At 41.0% G+C, this 21,417-nt stretch overlaps 1 protein-coding gene and 1 pseudogene across 5 annotated transcripts in view; one reads left to right on the forward strand and one right to left on the reverse strand.

The window, feature by feature from the left end:
• The window catches only part of NTN4 (netrin 4), a 225,053-nt gene that overhangs the window by 82,236 nt on the left and 121,400 nt on the right, over positions 1-21,417 (forward strand). For 3 of the 5 annotated variants that reach the window (XM_027855750.1, XM_027855751.1, XM_027855753.1), the window contains exons 1-2: positions 901-975; positions 4,069-4,598. In XM_027855750.1, coding sequence (XP_027711551.1) covers positions 921-975; positions 4,069-4,598 — 585 coding nt within the window. In that variant the 5' untranslated portion in view covers positions 901-920. Of the gene's footprint in view, positions 1-900; positions 976-4,068; positions 4,599-21,417 lie in introns of those variants that run through there. The other 2 variants (XM_027855752.1, XM_027855754.1) reach the window with 1 other exon arrangement.
• On the reverse strand, positions 20,487-21,264 carry LOC114038491 (annotated as a pseudogene).

A 21,417-nucleotide genomic window follows, 5' to 3' on the forward strand; every position in this document is an offset into this window, starting at 1 on the left:
GGCTTAGGACCATTGGACTTTTAGGTGATGGGGTCCGTGCCCCGAGGAGAGACTGTTGGGGAAGTGATGAGGAGGCGCTAGCTAGCTTCTTGTTTCACTTTTTTTTTTTTTTTTTAAAGCCCCTTTGGCATGCCCTGACCTGACAGAGAGGGAGTCAACTGATTCTCAGGAATGTACCAGGAGAAGGTGGAAGGCAGGTAGCTTCCCGGGGGAGGCCCGTGGGTCCCGAAGGGCATCTGTGGGGGTCAGGGGGGAGGGGGGACCATGTCGGAAGATGGGTGCAGGCAGCTGGAGAAGACGACGAAGCTGAGGAGTCGGTGTGTTAGGGCCGAGGGGCAGAGGGGAAGGAGGCGAGGAGGAGCTGGCGTGCTGTGTGGCTCCGGGCGCCCTGCAGCCCCCTCCCCAGCCTCCCGGCCACGGCCCGGGGTTCTCTGGGCTGCAGTACTGAGCTTGGCCGCACCGTTTGCACGGCCGGCTGTCAAGCCCGGGGGGCGGGCAGGAGGAAGGGGTGGGGGTACGGCGGGCGGGAGGGGGAGGAGGGCTGGCACCGGAGCGCCGCCGCGGTGTCGGTGCAATAAAAATGCATCCCGTGAAACTGCCCATGGAGAAAGACGAGACGGAGCCTGGGGAGCAGCAGCAGGCGGAGGCGGAGGGAGAAGAGCGGGACGCCCAGGAGGCGGTGGCGGCGGCGGCGGCCGGGAACTGAAAGGTCTCGGAAAGTTCAGTGGCCGCGGCGGGTGACCGAGCGAGCGAACGGGCCGGCGCTGGGCGGGAGGCGGCTCGGCTATGTTCCGGGCAGCGCCCGCTCTGCCCGGGCCCCGCCAGCCGCTCCCGCGGCGTGCCCGAGGGACCCGCAGCATCCCGGCGCCCTAGACGGAGAGGAGCCCCAGCGCCCCGAGCACGCCCGCCTGCGCCCGGCCATGGGCAGCTGCGCCCGCCTCCTGCTCTTCTGGGGCTGCTCGGCTGTGGCCGCAGGTTGGTGGCGACAGCGCCCGCTCCCCGCTCCCCGCTCCCCGCTCCCAGCTCCCCTCCGCCCTTCTCTCTCCCAGGGACGGCCCGGGAGCCGGGGCCGGGGGAGTGAAGGAGCCCAGCTGCCCAGGATAAAATGAGTGGCCATTTTCCAGCCCCCGGGGGCTCCTTTCTCCGCGGCTCAGAGTAGGATCGATTCTTGCTCGTAGAGACTGGCTTGTCCAGGATGACCCGATAATCCTGGGGCGTCCAGCCCGCTCTGCAGCCTCGCTTTCTTTCTCTCTAGGTTCGGGCTTTTTAAAATTGCCCAGCCACTTTGGGAGGGAACAAAGGAGCCAAGGTCGCCATCCCCAGCCGGTTGTGCAGGATAGGTAGCCAGCGAGCACTGTAGGTTGGGATAGGTCAGGGTCAGTGGATCGCTACCTCCCCAGACCTCTCACGCCGGGCACTGGAGAGCCAGGTGGGGACCCTCCCTCCCCCGGGGGCTTCAGGGAGTACTCCTCCTACTCGGGAGGTGCCAGTGCTCCACGCGCCCCCAGCGCTGGGGATCTGATGGAGCTCCCTCCGTATGTTTGCACAGAGCTTAGGGAAGCTGAGCTGGCTGGCCGTCCCCAGAGAACTGGTACCCCGAGGAGGCTCTGCGGGAGGTCGGAGGAGGTGTCAGCTCCGTGCCCCGGAGACTGGACAGCAGGCCGATGCGGCGTCAAATGCCTCCATCGTCAGTCCCCTCGCCTCTGCCCAAGCAGCTCCTGGGCCACCTGCGCCCAGTTTGCCGTTAACTTTGCAAGATCTCTCTTGGCCCCGTTCTTTCTGGATAACTGGTTTCCAAAAAGGTGTCAGTGCAATTCGGAGGACTAAGGAAAAATGAAAATGATGAAGTTTCAATCCTTGGCACTTAATAGCCACATCCCTGTTTCTTGGATGCATAAATCCTTAACAGGAGTAGGGGAAGAGGGGTTTAAGCAGAGGGACGGTCATTTCCCCTACTGTCATTTACCCAGATTCAAGGGCTGTTTTTGACTTTTGTCATGCTGCATAGATAAGAATAGCTTGTATTCAGGGAAACTTGTTTTAGCATACCCCCCCCCCCCCCCCCCCCCCGTCTTGATCCAATGCATTTCATAATCCAAATACTTGAATTACCTATTAATCAAAGATCTCTAAGTACTCTATCAGTTTTATTGTTGAGTTGTTTCAGTCTTCTTGACTGACTCTTTTTGACCTCACTTGGGGTTTTCTTGGCAGAAATACTGGAGTGGTTTGCCATTTCCTTCTCCAGCTCATTTAGATGAGGAAACTGAGGCGAACAGGGTTAAGTGACTTACCTGGGGTCACACAGCTAGTCACACAGATAATGTCTGAGGCCCAATTTGAACTAAGGTCTTTCTCACTGCAGGCTTTTGCCCTATCCACTGTGCCACATAGCTGCCCCTTCTGTCAATTGGCTAACGTAATTTGGTGCCTCTTGTTCATATAGGCTCTTTGTCAGTTTAGGGGCATTACAATTCTGTATTTTTCCATGGAGCATTTCATGGTTTAAGATTTTGCTCTTTTTTGTACTTCCAAAACCAGTGTGCCTTTGCATATACATGCTTAACCACAAAATGAACTTCAACAAACCTTTCCTTTTTTCAGGCCGTATTGTGGCAAAAGCATGCAAGCAATCAAAAGGTTGTAAATAAATGCCACCAGGCAAGTGTTTCAAGTCAAAAAAAACTTGTACAGGCAGTATATGTTTTTCCCTGAGATATTGTACAGGTGAGTCATAGTACACTGTATATTTGTGCATGCCTGTCCATAACTAACTGTAGCCACTTGGGGATCAGAGTATTGGCAGAGTTCAGAGCTAATTACAAATTTAATAAGACACTTAAAAATGGGTCCAGTGAAGCCCTTTATTTTTGGTGCCCGGATGCCTGAAGAAATTTGTGGTGGTCATAGTGATTCAGAAGTCTTCCTGCTTTAGTGTAGTGTCATTTGACTGCCTTGTGTGACATGACAATAATAGAATAGAGATACTATCTCTCAGAAGCACAAACATTTAATTAGTTAGAATTTAGGCTTTGGGTTACTTTTTCTATTTCAAACTGTTCACATTTTCTTCTCTTCATAGTCGGTCTAATACTTTTGCTAACAGTATTTGTATATGGTATTTGCTTAGAGTATAGTATATTCAGGATAGTAAACTCAATTTAAAGGAGTAAAGTGTAACTTAATGATTTTCATTTTAGTTTTAAGTAATTTTCAACCATCAAAGTATATTGAACAATTGATTAGGTAGAGTTGTGTTTCTTTAAGATAGTGTTTTGATTTAGAGGTAATGTTTAAAGATGATAGTAGAGGCTGCCAGACTGTAAAAATTTCTACTGTAAAACAGACAGGCATTAAAGAGATTGAAGGACATGACAGCAGCATGTAAAATAAGATTTTCTACCATTTGGCAACTTATCACCTTTTTCCTCAGTTGTGTATTTACTTTAGATTAGAGATGTATTTAAGTTCAAACTATCTGTAGCTGTTTCTTTGCACCCCTAAAGGAGGTCTCCTTGCCTGTTTTATTTTCTAAGCATCCAAATATTACTCCTGTCTTTTCATTGGATAAAAAATTATGGAAAAGGTTCCATATTTTTTCTGAGTCATTTACCTAGACTCGCTTGACAGTGCCTTGTTCTAATGTATGTGAATGCATCACTATATTTGAATGACTAAATTACTTTTGTGATGCTTTTGTGAAATGGTATAGTTTCATGATATCCTAATTTACAAGGACTTTGAAGATGAGTATGATAGGGCAGATATAAAGGGGGAGGGGGATTAGATTAAGCCCAAAAACTCTCATCCTTCCTCTTTCTCCGCTTTGCATCCCCCCACCCCCACCTAGTGCTTTTTTTTTCTCTTTAGCCAAGTTTCACATCTGAACATCTAAACAAAGCACACAGAGGAAATGTAGGGCACTCTGCCAGCTCCTTTTGGATGGTATTTTCCTTTGACTCACGTATCATGCCAGCTGATGTTGCCCCCTATAACTTTACTGGGTTAGTAGAGCAGCTTTCTAGATGGGTTGGTTTCAAATAACACGTGCCCTATTCCTCTTCTTAGGACTGAGCAGTGTAACTGGAGTAGGTTCCCACTGTGAAAAGGCATGTAACCCTCGGATGGGAAATCTGGCTCTTGGGAGGAGACTCTGGGCAGATACCACCTGCGGCAGGAATTCCACAGAACTATACTGCTCCTACAGCGAGAACACTGACCTGACTTGCAGGCCACCCAAGTGTGACAAGTGTAACGCTGCCCATCCTCACCTGGCTCACCTGCCCTCTTCTATGGCAGACTCATCCTTCCGGTTTCCCCGCACTTGGTGGCAGTCAGCTGAAGATGCTCACAGGGAGAAGATCCAGCTGGACCTCGAGACTGCATTCTACTTCACTCACCTGATTATGGTGTTTAAGTCACCTAGACCAGCAGTAATGGTTCTAGAGCGATCACAAGATTTTGGGAAAACTTGGAAACCTTACAAGTATTTTGCCACCAACTGCTCTGCCACCTTTGGCCTAGAGGATGATGTTTTTGAGAAAGGAGCCATTTGTACTTCTAGATACTCCAGTCCCTTTCCCTGTACCCGAGGAGAGGTAAGAACACTTAACTAATTCTACCTTGTAAATAAAAGTAAAAAATGCTAGCACACACATACACACACCACCACTACCCCCACAACAAGTGTCACCATATTTAAAATATGAATGTATTTATATCCAGGGATTTAAATAGCACAAATGAAACCAGTATTTATTTTTCCCACTTAGCTTCCACAAATTTTTCCCCCTAAATTTAGATGATTGATCATTGACAATGCATATCATCCATTGGGTTAGATTTTTCAGTCAGAGAAAGAGATTTAAAGTATTTTATTTAAAAAAAAATAACACCAGCTCTCTATCTAAATATTTTTAAGACAGTAGTTACTAATTATTACATCAACAGAATGACCTAGTGTGTTTCTAAAAGGGACATGAATTTACTGAGACACTCTGTTCTTGGACCTTTTGCAAACATCATCCTTATGGCTGGTAACATAAATAGGAAGTAAATAAAAACAAAGCTGACAAGGGAAGAAGACTCATGTTTGTTAGAAGAATAACATTGTATGACAATGGAGTCTTACTGTTAAGATTGCAAAAGTCTTGCAAATAATGGATAGAACAGAACAAAAAAAGCCCAGTCTTTAGTTTAAAAATATTTTCATTTTGAGAAGCTTCTTTTAAGACACAAACTTTCTCTTCTTGCATATACCTTAATTTTAAGTCAATAACATGGATCTAGTCTTGGCCAAAAATTGCTTGAGAGGAAGCATAGTAGAGCTGGATCTGGAGTCAGAGGGCCTGAGTTCAAATGTGAACTCTGTTAGTACCCTGGAATTCAATTAACATCCATTCAATTAGTTATCTTCCTTAGATATAAATTCAGTTTCTGTATGGGTTTTTTTTTCTTTATTCCTTAGTTCCTGGTCTGTGTTATCCTGAAAAGTAGATAGGAATTAGTCTGTTTCACTGCGTGAAATGTCCCAGGGAAATATTTCAAACCATCTGTGCAATGTGTAAGAATCCTAAATAATAAAAGCGTTCTAAAAAACACCACTAAGAAAAGGAAATGGAACTGGATTATCAGGATGATTAGTGGCAACATACTTCAAATATGATAGGTACCTAAGAGTAAAGAAAAGGAGAGAAAATCATTATTCTAGCTGGGACATAAGTTAATTTTCATTAGCAGTTCATTTTTTAATGATAAATATTCAGTGATAGATATTCTTGCTCGAGAAAAAACTTCAAGGATCCATGATATTGTTAGTATGTAGTACACCTGCTGACACTGATTAGTAAATTATCTTCCAGAATTTCTCTATTGAAAAAGGGCTTCATCATGTGGCCAAACTGGTGAGGAACCTTTCAAAATTTTGCAGGCCTAGTCCTCAGGCAGCAGACAGATAGTCCATCACCAAGTGTGAACTGGAAGCTTCTCCACTTTCGTAGGACTTGCCTTAGCTTGTGCTCTGCAGGGCATCGTCTTCAAGAATGCAAGGTCACCTCCATGCCAGCAGGAGGCATTAGAGTAGTCAGCCTATACTATTTTAAGCCAAACAGTGTTTGCCAGTGTTTTACCAATGTAACCAATGTTTATACTTAATTGCAGCTGCGTGAACATAATTTTGATTGAAACCATAGTGGGTTTTTTTTTTTTAACACATTGATACCTTATAGGATATAGTTTGATTTTCTTTTTTAATTTAATTGCAATAGGACAGACTTTAAATTTGAGTTACAAACACTAAGTACTCTCTAGGACATTATTCCCAACCATATACAAAACCATTATAAAGTTTTTGTACTAAGGCGCATCCCAAAACAGCATAAATCACATAAATAAAACAGCAAGGATCGCAGGAAGCATCCTTAGTATTATTATTTGCATCCTCTCTCTGGCTTTGGAATGTAAAGTTGTGTTGTGCTAGCAACTAGGTTTGTAGTAGAGCTTTGTAGCCCTGGGATTTTTTTTTGTCTGTTTTTTGTTTACCTGAGTGTATAAAGTGAACAATACTTCAAACCGTGCTTTATAGAGGAAAATGCAAATTGTTATCGATGGTATTATGGTTGTATCAGCAACCTGGAGGCTGATGTGGAAAGCAATCATACAAACCAAATTCGTAGACACAGAAGTGGAAGGCATAGTAAATATGGTGGGAAATAGAATCAAAAGTCAAAAAGATCTTGCTAGAATAGAACGTTAGACCCAAATTAAAAATGACATATTAAGTTAAAAATCCTAAAACCTGTAAGCATAGAAGGACCCTTCTTTAGTACAAGGAAAAACATTTGTCTGTATCCAACAGTTAGCATTATTTGGAGTGGATAAAGACAAGAAGCATTCCCAGTGAGTATAGAAACAAAGCAATGATGCTCTCTCTCCCCATGGTCACTGGATGTAGTCCCAGAAGTGCTAGCTCTAGCTATAAGAGAAGTAATAGGAATTATAAATATAGCCATTTTAAAAATGGAGATAAGAGGGTCCTTATTTGCCAAATACATGATGAGTCTGGACAGATAGGTTGAGAATAGGCTGTCTAAGGCTAAACAGATGAGTTTATTTTAATCTTAGAGGCAATAGGAGGTCATTGAAGTTGATTGAGTAGCAGAATCAAATGGTCAGATTTCTGCTTAAGGAAAATGACAGAACTCTGTAGGATGGACTGGAGTGGTGAGAGATTTGAGGCAGGGAGACCAGTTAGAAGGCTGTTGCAATCATCTAGGCAAGAGGGAATGAGGATCTGAAATAATGTGGCATCAGTGTGGGAAGAGAAGAGGTCAGATGCAAAAGATGTTGGAAAGGTAGACATCGGAGGATTTGGCAAGGGACTGGATTTGTGGGATGAGGGAGAATAAGGAGCTAAGGAAAATGATAAGGTTTTGAACTTTGAGACTAGAAGGCTGGTGGTGTCTTTAAAAGAAATAGTCAAGCTTGGAAGAGAAGAGGGATTAGGTGGAAATAGAATCAGTTTAGTTTTGAACATGTTGAGTTTAGCGTGTGTCTGGAACCTTGAGTTCAAAACAGTCAACAGTCAATTGGAATTGTAGGATTGGAGTTCAGAGGAGAGGAACTAGAGATGTATCCATCCATCCATCCATCCATCCATCCATCCATCTATCTATCCGTAAGTCAACTGCATAGCCTATTCCCAACCTATCTGTCCAGACTCATTGGACATTACTCTTCATCCTACACTCTGCAGTCCAACCAAACTGGTCTTCTTTCTGTTCCACACATACTGTCCTACATCTCCCATCTCTGCCACACCTCATACAGTCTCTCTTTTCTTGAAGATGTAGCTATGACACCGTCTTTTGCATGAAGCCTTCCCTGATCCTCTTAAACTTCTGTTTCTTTCCTCCTAAACTAAGTTGTATTTAAGTACTTTGTATGTATTTGTATTTATTCCTTGTATATTTATGCTATATATATTTCTGTATGTGCCAAGTTTTTCCTCCATTAGAATGCAAGTTTCTTCTGAGTAGGAATTGTTTCATTCTTCATGCTTATATCCCTGGTGCCCAGCACAGTACTGAGCACATAAAGGGTGCTTAATAAATATCTATTGGTTGATTGAATGTTATGTATTTATTATGTATTTGTGACTGGGAGAATCAAAAAAAGTATAGAAATTATGGGTAATGGCAGATTTTAGAGATAAAATAATGAACATAAAACATAAGAAAGTACAAAATAGATTATGAGATTGGAGGAAAGAAAGAGATGTGACCCCAGCCTTAAAAAAACATATGTGAATGGACTGTACATCTGTATGATGAGGAGACTAACACTTCACTCAGTAGTAGTCAGAAGTGATAACACAGAACTAATGTCCAGGATGTGAATTTTGAGACATGATTCCAATTCAATATTTTTTTCTTTCATTAAGAAGTGTCATTACTCCAGCATCAAAATGCATTGTTTTAAAGGGATTCTTTTCTGAATTTTAAGTAAATGACATAATTCTAAAGGGTTGAAGATTCATGTAGTCCAGCCCTCTATTATTAGAACATCAAAATTATTCAAGACAAATGAGTTACTAAGCAAACTATTAAATATCACCAAGATTTTTAGTTGGCCATTATCATTAAGAGAAGAACATCTGTCAGCAGTGTGTCCAAAGAACTTTGTTGTGGATGATTTAACTACTTTTCTAGGCCCAGTTATCTAAATAGAAAAGATAATGAATATTAAGCCACACCAGTGCTGTTCAATGAAGTGAATGATTTTTGCCCTAGTGTTGAAAAAGTAGATTCTATCACTTGCTGTAATTAACCAAAGACTACTTCTTCCTCATTTGAAAGGTCATTTGTTATTGCAGTCTCTTACATAAGAGAAACCACTGTAATTTTCTTCAGTTGTTTTCACAAAGTTTGAAAATTTTTTTCCTTTAGGGAGGAAAATGGGTCATCTGGAGATGATTTACCTCCCTGTATTCATATACCCAAATATAGCATTTTTAAGGATCTATAAAGATTTCTCTTAGTTAAATTTTTGATTTTTTTGCATTGAATTAGAAATTAGGGAATCCATATCATAATCTCAGTAATGCTGATGACTTTATTTATCAGTTTCTTCACTTATAAAATGGTTATTTCAACTACTTATTCTATAAGATGAACTGTTAAGTGATTGTGAAACATTATACATTGCTCTATAAATGCTAATGATGACATTGTACTTAATTTCAATAGCCTGGCAAAAATGAGACTTTCAATGCCATTTGGAAAACCACAACCACAACTCTGATATAAGGTTAAGTCCTACTGAGTCAGTCAGAAAAAACAACTTTAGTTCTTTTATAGTTCCCCATTTGATAATTCTGTTTGTAAATAAGAATTATAATTAGCATATCTGTGGTCTTCGCTGTTATTCTGGTGGCTCTGCTGAAATGGCCTCTGTTTTTCATATGGTAGTAAATACTTTAAAAGGACTTGTGGACACATGAAGGTACTTTAGTTCTTAAACTTTTTATTCTGTCATTGTCACTCAGGGTTCACTTTATTGATTTTATCACTTCCAAATGATATTTCATAAGAGGTCCTGCTTAAATGCTCTTTATAGCATTTGATGCCATTAATCACTTCCTTCTGGTCACTCTCTGCTCCCTGGGTTTTCGTGACTCTGCTCGTTGGGTTCTCCTCTCGTCTCTCTGACTGCTCCTTAGTCTCCTTTGCTGGTTCTTTGTTCATGTCTTGCCCACTCACCATCAGAGTTAACAAAGGCTCTGGACCCTCCTCTCTTTTTCCACTATACTATCTCCCTTGATGAGCACATTAGTCCTCCTGGATTCATTTGTTATCTCTATGCACATTATTTTTATCAGATCTATATATTCAGCCCTAGTTTCTCACTTTCTTCTGAGCTCCAGTCCAATATCACCAATTCCTCTTGTATATCATGAACTGGATCTGGATTGGTATCTCAAACTCAGCACGTCCAAAACAGAACTCTTTACCCTTCCCACCAAATCCTCCCCCTCTTCCAAACTTCTGTATAGCTGTTGGGGACATCACTCCCTCCCAGTCACCCAGGCTAGACACCCTGACATAATCCTCAGCTCTTCACTCTTGCCACATCACATATCCAATCTTGTAACTTTTTCTACATTTCTTGCATATGTCCTCTTCTCTTCACACAACCACCACCATAGTTCAGTCCCTCATCATCATCCCTCACCTGGACAATTGCAGTAGCCTTCTGATTGGTCTTCATTCCTCCAGTCTGTCCCCACTCCAGTCCTCCCTCCACTAAGCTACAAAAGTGATCTTCCTAAAGTACAGGTCTGCCCACGGTACCCCCCTAACTCAGTAAACTCCAGTGACTCCCTGTTCCCTCCAGTGTCAAATAGATGAGCCTTTGTTTGGCTTTTCTAGCCCTTTATAATCTCACCTCTTTTTACCTTGTTAGTCTTCTCACAGTGCAGTCCCCTTCATGCACTCTAGGATCCATCTACAGTGGCTGCTTGCTGGTCCTCACACATACAACACTGCAGCTCCCGCCTTCGTGCGTTGAATTCCCCATGCTTGTAATGGTCTTCCTCCTCACCTTTGCCTCTTAGGTTCTTCGGCTCCCTTCACAACTCAGCTCAAATCTTGCCTTCTCCAGGAAGCCTTTCCTGGTTCTGACTCCACCTGCTGCACCCTGCTCTTCAGATGCCTTCTGCCCTCGGGTTACCTTCTGACTCCACTCAAAGTAACTCATCCATACCTAGCTTTTTGCATATTATCTCCCCGCTTAGAATATGAACTGCCTGGCTTGGGTCAGTGCCTGGCAAGCTGCAAACTCTTACTAAATGCTAATTGACGGGCTGACAGTCTCATGGAGAAGACAAGATATATACATGGTTTGTCTAAAAGAGTAGTTCTTAACCTGGAGTCCACAAACTTGTTTTGTAACTTGTTTCCTTGGTAATCCTAAATATTTTCTGTATCTAAAAACATTCTGAAAAGGGGTCCATAGGCTTCCCCAGACTGCCCAAGGGATCTGATAGGTTAAGGATCCCTGTTCTAATATTAAAGAGGAGGGATTGTGAAAGCATATGATATAGACCATAAATGCTAGTTGTTATCTGAATATGTATGTGCATATACACAACATATATACACACATGTATACACGTAGACACATACATGCATGTGTATACACATCCATGCACACTTAGATAACAACTAGCATACATCTATCATATACAGATGGTCTATATATACATACATGGTCTCTTTAGACATAAATATAGGTGTATATACATAGATACATACACATATATACCTGTCTGTACATATATATTTGGTTTTGTTTTCATGTCAGTGAAAGGATTTTTCACGGAGAAAATACGGCCCTTCGTATTCTGGGCCTGTGATTGAAATCCTGTAAATGGGAGCCGTGAAGTTGAGCAAGCTCTGTGAAAAATCATTATTATGCGTTTTATGCAAATACAGTTGGAACAAAGTATTATTTGAATCAACATAAAGAACATGTAAAATAGGAAAGGCTATCTAGAAATTGCAAAGTCCAATTTCACTATGTTAAAGAAGCCGTCTTTTTTTTCTGATTGTTATTTACTCTGGGGTCTTTTACAAAAAAACTGAAGACCTTCATAATTTTATAGCCTCTTCAACTTGCAAAAAGCTGGTCATGTGTGCACAATCCAAGAATACTCACTGTCCTCAAGCCAGTGAATGAAATGTCATCATCTTACAAAATTCAGTTCCATCGTGAAATGGTTATATACTGTTGATTAAGTTATAAGTTCCTCTTTGCAGGAGTAGTGATGCAAATGGATATATTCAAGAAAAAGACAAGGCTGCTAGATCTTAAACCCACTGGCATGCCGGTGTGATTGTTGATAATCCACTAAATCTTGGTAAGGCTTAAGTTGAGAAAGATGCTGTCTTTATGTATGACGTTAGGGAGCATACCAGTGTATGGGATCTGCTAGCGAGGATTCATGGGTTAGAAGCAATGGAGATATGAGGGAAGAGAAGGGGCCCCTACAAAGGTGATGGAAATGAAAATCTTCTGTAGATTTCAATTCACAAATTCCTGTTGTTCTTCAATTATCTCCTTTTCCATTAATTTGTTCTTATTTTCTTTCTTTTTTTTTTTGGTGAGGCAATTAGGATTAAGTGACTTGTCCAGAGTCACACAGCTAGTGAGTGTTATGTGTCTGAGGCTGGATTTGAACTCAGGTCCTCTGACTCCAGGGCCAGTGCTCTATCCACCGCACCACCTAGCTGCCTCTTACTGTCTTCTTAAGACTCTCTCCTCTGATTCTCATTCTGGACCTTCACAGTTTTTTAAGTTTTTTTAATCATTCTTCTTGAAATCTGTCTAAGGTATTCCTCCCCTTCCCCCACTAAACTACTAGTACCGAGGATACATGGTGTACTATTTCTACTTACTAAGGCAGATACATAATAAAGATACATAATCTGTAGTCGTTTCTTATGAATAGCAGGAGCAAAAATAGTTCCCAATCTCTGGTGACTCATGTTCTGATAGAGTTAACAAGTATCCAAGATGGACTCCTGGGTAAACTGGAAGGAAGCTGTTGGAAAACAGAATAGAGAATGAAGAGTTTGAAAATACTTTTGTAAGCAAGGTCCTAGGGCCAGAAACCATAAACATATTTTATTTATTATTATATCTTCACAGCGATCTAGAGTCCAACAAGACTTCTGTAGTCCTCAGGTTATGATTTTGTGAACTAGAACACTAAGGATGAGCTATTATTGTTATTAAGCAACATTTAGGTTTTTTGATCATATCTTATTAAATAAGATAACATGTACAATTGGTTATTTCTGTATGCTACTATTGAGCGACTAATTTCTAGATTTTGCTAATAATATTTATTATGTTACCTGGAAGATCATTTTGTCCTCTTTTTATATCCCTTAGAAATGAAAGGAAATCTGAAGTAAAATCAGTTTTGCAAAGACTGCATGGGACACTTTATTGTTAAGATACTACCTACATTTTATAGTTTACCTGACTTCTGTTACATATTTTTACACAGATTTTGCATAATCTAGAACTCTCTACCTTCAGGTTACAAAATCATCAAAACTGAGGAATTGTTTATACTTTTTCACAGGAATCATTTAGTACAAAGGAATATAGATCACATTCAGCATCTTTCAATATATTGCAGCCTTTTATTTGAATGCTGCCTTGAAAAAAAAAAAAGATACTTTTAAAAATATCTTGGTTACTAATACACTTTTCTAGATCAGAAAGAAGTAACAAATTTTGGCCATCCATTCCACTGAGTAAATCATTGCCTCTTAAGCCTATCTTGAAGGCCATTCCCAGTTACAAATCTGTTAAATCTAATTGTGTAGGAAATAACTTGTATATTTTAAGGGACTCGAGTATATCTAGTATCTATAGTCTTCCTTTAAATCAGTGGTCTATAAGCTTCTTTCCCCCCCCTTTGGAAATTGTAGTTAAGTGACTTGCCCAGGGTCACACAGCTAGTAAGTGTCTGGTGTTTGGTCTGAGGCCGGATTTGAACTCAGGTCTTCCTGACTTCAGGGCCAATGCTCTATCCACTGCGCCACCTAGCTGCCCCCCATAAGCTTTTTTGATCATGTACTGTATCAGTAAAAAAAAGTTTAAGAATAAACATCGAACATTTACATATCTTTTTATAAAGTATATTATATGTACACCAAAATTAGAAGAATTTTAAAAAATGACTTACAGATGAAATAGTATTTGATCCTAGAGTCAGTTGGGAGGCATTGGAATTTATTGATTAAAGGATGATGTGGTAAGGCCTGGGCTTTAGGAAAATCACTTTATTATCTGTGTAGGAGATGGGTTGAAGAGGGGAACAGCTTGAAGCAAGGAAACCAATTAGGATGTTTTTGCAATAGTTCAAGTGAGAGGTGATGAAGACGGAACTGGGATGGCAGCCATATGAAAGGAGACAGATTATAGAGAGATATGGAGGTAGAAATAACAAGATTTGGCAGCTGTTGGATATGTGGAGTGAGAAAGTTGAGGAGTCCAAGAATGCATTGAACCCGGGGGACTGAAAGGATGGTCATGCTCTCAGCAGGAAGAGAGAAGTTTAGAAAAAGGGTGGGTTTGGGGGAAAGGTAACGTAATGACATGTGCACCGCAGATTCCAGCCTATCCTGCTCATACTGTGACACTGTGCCCTAAGAACAGAGGCGATGTGGGGTTTTTCTCACTTCTCATTGTCTCAGATCATGGAGCCCTCCAACAGCCTGCCTGTACCATGAAGTGGTCTGGGAATGGGCATTCTGGTGGTAGTGATGGTGGTGGTGGTATTTTCCCAATGGCACCTATGCAGCTGCTGTTATGGGTGCCCAGGTAATGCTTAGATTATAACTGCCCTGAGGGGCTTATACCCAACTCAGAGTGGGGAAGACTGGAAGCTTGGACAGTGGAGAGAGGGAGCAGAACGGAGGGTTGTTGGGAGGGATAAGAATAGGAGCAGTTGTGTTGTATACTAACCCCACAACTGGCTAGCCCGAGAAAGGTGAGATACAATCCATCTTTCTAACCAATGATGGATTCTGGTTGATGACACTTAAACTGCAGGGGGTCAGGCCACAGACACAACTGCTTTATAAGAAAGATGGCAATCTGACTACAACAGTACATTTTTTAAAAGCCCTTTAGTTGAAGGAAGGCCATTCACATTCGTCAATGAAAATTATCCAGAGAAACTACAAGTCCCAAAAAGCAAACAGTGATTAAATAAACCTGAGAATAGAATTTCTTTCTTCAATAAAAATCTCTTTTCTGGTTGTGAAGAAATCAGTTTTGTTTTTCTAACCTATATTGGTAGTATCTGATTATTTAACTTAGTTAATCTATGTTTGGTTTTGTGGCAAAAGGATTATTTATGGTTCTTTTCAGAAGTTAAGTTGCCCAATGCTGAGTCATGATTGCTTGTTCACAAGGAAAAACCTTAGAGATAATTGGTAATAGCTTAACTTGAGATCACAGTCATTAAGTAAAGAGAATTTTATCTACATAACTGCTTAATTCCCTTATGGGGATCCTGTGCCCCTAAACCCATTTTAGGGAGAGCTCTGCCAAAGAAGTGTCCAAAGGGTTATGTGTCTGAAGTACCTTGGTTTCTCATGTTAATACCACTGAGCCTCAGGGGCTCCACGTGCTCTGCAGCCTTTTGTTAACGTTCTCATACTACAGATCTTAAGAGAAGGGAGTGAGGCATGGTTCTGGCCTTTTTGATTCTTGTTCACGCTGACACCTCCTCGAGTAACTGGCTTTTAAAGTCTTTTCCTTGGTCTGAATGAATCCTAGCAATAAACAGAGAAATACTTCTCCTTCAGCATCTCAGCAATTGTAGAAGTTCTTGTGACAGTGAACCCTGGATGCCAGAGAACTAACCCCCAGGTCCCCAGCCTCAGCTGTCTGCTCCCTAATTCTGATCTCCTTTAACCTTGCCCCTACAATGCCCCACTCCAGATCTACCCGCAGCTGTACTCTATTGCCTTCCAAATTCTGACCCCTTATTGAGCCAATTCAACTCTACATTATATTCTTGAATCCCTTGCTCCCCTGTCCTAATGCTGATCATGCCTTGCCAAATCCCAACCATACATCACTCCTTTATTTCCCTCCTTCACTTTTACTCACATGCTGCTAAATGGAACTGGAGAAAATAGCAAAACCATTCTAAGTGGGTGCAGTATCAGTTCATGTTAGGCAATCTCAACTGGGCCCTCACCACAGCAAGGCAACACTTACATACCTTCCTAATTGATTCCCTATCATAGTCATCATGGCAGCTATTATAAATCTTTTCTTCCCTCCTGAAGCTTCCCATGCCTTTCTCTCCCTTCATCCACTTTGCTGAGGACCTTATCTTTTACTTCCCTGAAAAATTTGAGGCCATTTTGCCTCAAGAAAATTCCGTCTTCTTCTCTCCTCCTCATTTTACATCTCTCTAAATTGGTCCCCTTCTATTTCCTCCTTCATTCCAGTTTGAGAGTGGTCTTTCTGCTTGCCAAAATTAATTCCTTTACATGCACCTTTGATTCCATCCCTATCTCTTTTCTCTAGTAGGTTACTCCCACTATCATCTTCACTCTCTCTCACCCTGTTTTCCCAATCTATTGGCTCATTCCTTGATGTCTGCAAACACAATCAAGTCTTCCTCCTTCCTTTAGGATGGATCCTACCACATTCACTGACTGTTATCCTATTTCCTTTTTCCCCTTCATGGCTAAATTTCTTGCTTTTTCATTCATTTATTCATTGGAAGAATATTGATACTGCTACATCTTTCTTATGCCTTTCACTGCTAAATTTCTTAAAGATGTCTGCACCCAATGTCTTCACTTCTTCATCATCCATTGTCTCCTGAATCCCTAGAAGTCTAGTTTTTGCCCCCATTTCTCTATGGAAATTGCTCTTTTAAATATCACTCATGTGATCATTCATATCAGTCCTCATTCTTCTTGAGCTCTGCAGCAATTGACATTGTTGACCACCTTCTCTTTTTACATATCCTTTCTTCCCTTGGCTTCAGAGACACCATAATATTCAGGTTTTCCTCTTGAGTCTAACAAATTCTATGTTAATTTTTTTTTACCTTTTCTCTTTTACTGGCTCTTTCAGGAGAAGAATGTAACAGTATTTGGAAAGGAATAAAATTGTCATGGAAAGACTTTTTAGAATAGTAAAGACTTCCTCATGATTAAAGGCAGATCATGAGAAGCCGTAGAGAAGGAGAGAGTGAGATTCACAAGATGAAACAAGTTACTGACCGAGGCAGAAGGAAATGAGACCAATGACATAGTTAAAAAAAAAAATGAAGTGTTATCTAGAGCTTAATTCTGTAATCAGTGGGAAAAAGAGAGTAGATGATGCTACTGAAAAGTTTTCAGGACTGAAGGAGGGGACTTAAAGGAATTCGAGTCAATGAAGTGGAAGGCTAATTTATCTGCCATAAATCTTGGGGAGAGATAAAGGGGAGTGGTTGAATGCTTGTTGGATAGAAAAAAAAGTGGTTTGGAGTAGTCACCGTAGGGAATGAAATAAGGAGTTAACAAGGCATTGTTAGGCATGTAGGCATGTAGGCCTTTAATTTATCCCTATTAAATGTCATCTTATCTTCAGCCCATCATTCCAACCTGTCAGAATAATTTTGTGTACTAATTCTGTCATCCAGTTTGTTAGTTGTCCCTCCCTGTTTCATGCCATCTGTGAATTTAGTATGCCTGCCATCTATACTTTCATCCATGTCATAAATGCAAGTATTTAATAGGCCAAGGATAAAAATGGAGTCCTATTGTACTCTACTAGAGACCTTATTTTACATTGCCATTGATTATACCACTGTTGGGGTCTAGTAATTCAGCCAGTTCTAAATCCATCTAACTGTACTGTCATCTAGCCCAAAGAATATCATGAGAAATTCTGTCAGTTGTATGCTGAAATTCATATGTATTACGTCTATGACATTTTTTGACCCGGTGACCAGAGGAAAAAGAAATGAGATTAGGCTTGTTTTTGGTGAACCTTTGTCAGTCCCTGGTAATCATCACCTCCTTTTCACATACCATGGGGTTAGCCTGGACCCAGACTGGGATATGCTCGTGCTTGATTCTGTTCTGCTTTGCACTGACTAAGTGTGTCATCCTCAGGATCCTTAGAATGTGCCCTTCTGGATGGTGGAACTCACCTCTGTTCCTTGGTCTCCATGCCTCAAGGCTCTTCCAAATAAATCATCCTCTACTCAGCTGTCAGATTGATCTTCCTAAAGCACTAGTCTGACCATGTCACAATCCTTTTCCATAAAGTGATGTGGCTCCCTATGTGCAGGATTAAATATTCAGTCCTCTATTTGGCTTTTTAAGACCTTCCTAATGTGGCCCCTTCTGCCTTTCTAGTCTTCTCACACTTTACTCTCATTCAGGATCCATTGACACTGGTCTCTTTGCTGTGCCTTGCATTTGATACTCCATTTCTGGACTCTGTTTTCACTGGCTCTTCTGCATGCCTGGAACTTGCCTGTCTTCCTTTAAGTTACAGATAAAATCTAATGGTGATGCCTTCCCTCTCCAATTTGTCCTGTGTAGATTTGGGTGCACAGTCATTTGTGTGTTGTCTCCCCTATTAGACTGTGAGATCCTTGAGAGCATTGGCTGGTTTTCACTTCTCTTTGTACCCCTGGTGCTTACTTAGAGTGCCTGCCACATAGTTGGTGCTTAATAAAGACTTTTTGATTTGACTTACAGAAATATAAACTACAGGTTTGGCTACTAATTTATATGGATACCATGAGAAAAAGTCAAAAGTCAAATGACTTCAAGGTTATTTAGCCTATGTGCCTAAAAGAATGGTGGTACTATTAACAGGTTCAATTCAGTTCAATAAAATAAATTCAGTAATTCATTAAGCCCCCACTGTGTCCAAGGAGCTGTGGATACAAAGATGAGAATGATACACATTCCTTGCTCTCAAAAAGCTTACTTTGTACTGGGTGATAGAACACATACACAGCTAAAAAAGATAGTTTGAGGAGGAGACCATTTGGGTTGACCAGGGAAGGCTTCACTGTGAAGGTTGGATCTAAGCAAAACCTTCAAGGAAGATAAGTATTCTGAGAGATGGAGTCAAGTCAGTAAGCATTTATTAAGTGCCTACTATGTGCCAGCCTCTGTACTGAGTGGTGGGCATACAGAGAAAGGCAAAAGCTGTCAAGGAGCTCTCAGTCTAATGGGGGAGACAACATGTGAATAGATCATATGGTCAATGTACCAACAAGATATACACAGGATAAATTGGAGATAATTTCAGAGAAAAGGCATTGAGGTTAAGGAACTAGGAAAGGCCTCCTGCAAAAAAGGAGATTTTAGCTGAGACTTGAAGGAAGCCAGAGTAGCCAAGAGGCAGAGATGCAGAGGGAAGGAGATCCAGGCATAGGGGCAATCAGTGAAAACGCCTGAGTTCAGATGATAGAATGAATATCCTGTGTGAAGCATAGCAAGGCTGGTGTCACTGAATCACAGAGTTCAGGGAAAGAGCAAAGGGAAAGAAGACTGGAAAGTCAGGAGGGGGACAGGTCATTAAGGGCTTTATGGGTAAGGACGTAATATGTTCTGCACGTGAATAAAGGGGTCACATTCGAAAGGCTCTCAAGGCATCCAGCTAAAGATATTCAATAGGCAGTTGTAAGTAATGGGACTGACACTTTGGGGAGAGGTTAGGAGTTATCTGCAGGGAGCTGATAATTGAATCATGACATAGATGAGATCCTAAGTGAAAAATGTGAAAAAGAGGGTCAAAGACTGAATTTTGGGGAATTATCCACGTTTAAAAAGTGGAAGCAGCATCATAAGCCCACAACGAACTGAAGAGGGAGCAGAAAGTTAAAAGAAAAGCCACCAGAGTGCTGTGTCACAGAATCCAGGAGCAAAGAGAAAATAAAGGAGTGCCGTATGCCATAGAGAAGTCAAGAAAGATGAGAACGGAAGAAAAGCCATTGGATTTTGTTAGAAAGAGGTCACCAGTGACTTTGGCGAAAGTTGTTTCAGGGGAGTAGTGGGGCCAGAAATCAGACAGTAAGTAGGACTTCAGTAGAGGGTGGGTGATGAGAAAGTGAGTGATGATTATTCTTCCTAGGAACTTGGCAATGAAGTTGGTAGAGGACACAGAATGGGTAGCTTGAGGGATACTGCTGTAAAGAGAAGCCTTTTTTTAAAGGATTTAGGAAAACTTGAGCATATTTTTAGGGTGAGGAGAAATAAACAGTAGAGAAGGAAAAATGGAAGCTGTATGAGAGAGAGGGGGAAGGACAGCATATAGGCACAGAAACAGTGCAGTGGAATTATATTGAGGGACAGGTAGAGGTGTTAGCTCTAGCAAAGAAAAGGCCATTTCTTCCTCTGAGACTAGAGGGAAGGGTGAAATGCTGAATGATACAGTCTCAACCAATACAACTAATAAAATAAAATATGGAGTAAATCTCCAAATAAAGCCTCAGAATCACAGCTTTTTAGTGTTTGACTCAAAAAGTAAAATGTTTACCAATTTATTTGTTATATAAACCCTTCTAAATCCAACTGTTTACTTTTAAAGTGTTTGTTACCATTTTTTAAAGTTATATGTATATGTGTGTATATATATGTATCTTCTGCTGAACTTAGTTTGCCTCATTTCATCCACGTTTACTTATCTCCTCATATTCTTTTTTTTTTGTAGCTACCGGCTTTTGTTATTACCACTTCAAAATGGGAAAAAGTCTTATAAAAGAATAGAAAATTGTATCTCATCTCTTTTCCAAGTTAACCTCAAATCAAACCAACCAATGTGGAGGTTTTTGGTTTGCTTTTGTCACTGTTCAACATAGTAACTGTTGTGGTTTTCTTGATATATTGTAGAATCTTTAATAATTTTCAAAGATGTAGAACTTAAGTCAATCAAACAAGCAAGACAGCATTTATGCATCCATCATTTTCTGGGTTGTTGGCAACCTGTGCATATTTTCCCCAGATAACTTTGCCTCTTTGTGTCCCAAGGCCCAGCTCACTCACATTGACTTCAATGACAGTCCCTTTCATAATAACACTTAAAGGTGTATGTAGTGGAGAGGAGGGATTCTTCTTCACACTAAGTATAGGTAGGCAAAAGTGGCTTTAAGTTCAGGCTGAGTTACATGAGCCTTCTTAAAATGCAAACCCATTGGCCTAATAAATCTTTCGTATTTCGGTGGTTTTCAAGTAAAGCCATCCCCAGCAAAACAGACTTTGGTTATCATTCTCTTCAGCCTTTTTCTTTCTCTTTCCTATACAAATAACCTTACCACTTCTGTTTCTCCCTGGGTGTGGACTTTTGTCAAGGGCACTTCTCATTTACCAGCTTTCTCTTTTCGTTTGTGTTTAATCATGTTGGAAAAGACTTTGGCTCAGGATTGTCCCTCTCTGTCCAGCAGATATGCAGGCACTGCTCCTTGGGGAATTTTTTCATCCTTCTTTCTCTTGGTATTCCTCTTTTTATGCATCTTGATAGTCTTTTTCATCTGAATCTTCTCAGCATGACGCTGTTTATGGTAGAGTTTGGCCTTTAATCAGTCATTTTCTTTGCTTTCTTTGAACATTCATGAGCCTCTTGACTTTCCTTCTTTCTCTTTTTTTCATGATAATCCAAGCGGTAGCCATACTGTTTTTGGTATAACTTTATGTATTTGTTCTGTGGCATGTCGACAACTGGGGGCCCGTCAAAGAGCTACTGAAAATGCTTCCAAACTTCAAACCCCTCTACCATTAGCGACAAGCTCCCTGAAAGTGGGAAAAGAAAAGGTCTTATATTCTCTATATAGTAATTTCTTCTGGTATACTAGAATGTCATTGT

The sequence above is a fragment of the Vombatus ursinus genome, unplaced genomic scaffold (assembly GCF_900497805.2).
Source record: "Vombatus ursinus unplaced genomic scaffold, bare-nosed wombat genome assembly UNPS02011334.1, whole genome shotgun sequence".
Taxonomy (NCBI): Eukaryota; Metazoa; Chordata; class Mammalia; order Diprotodontia; family Vombatidae; genus Vombatus; species Vombatus ursinus.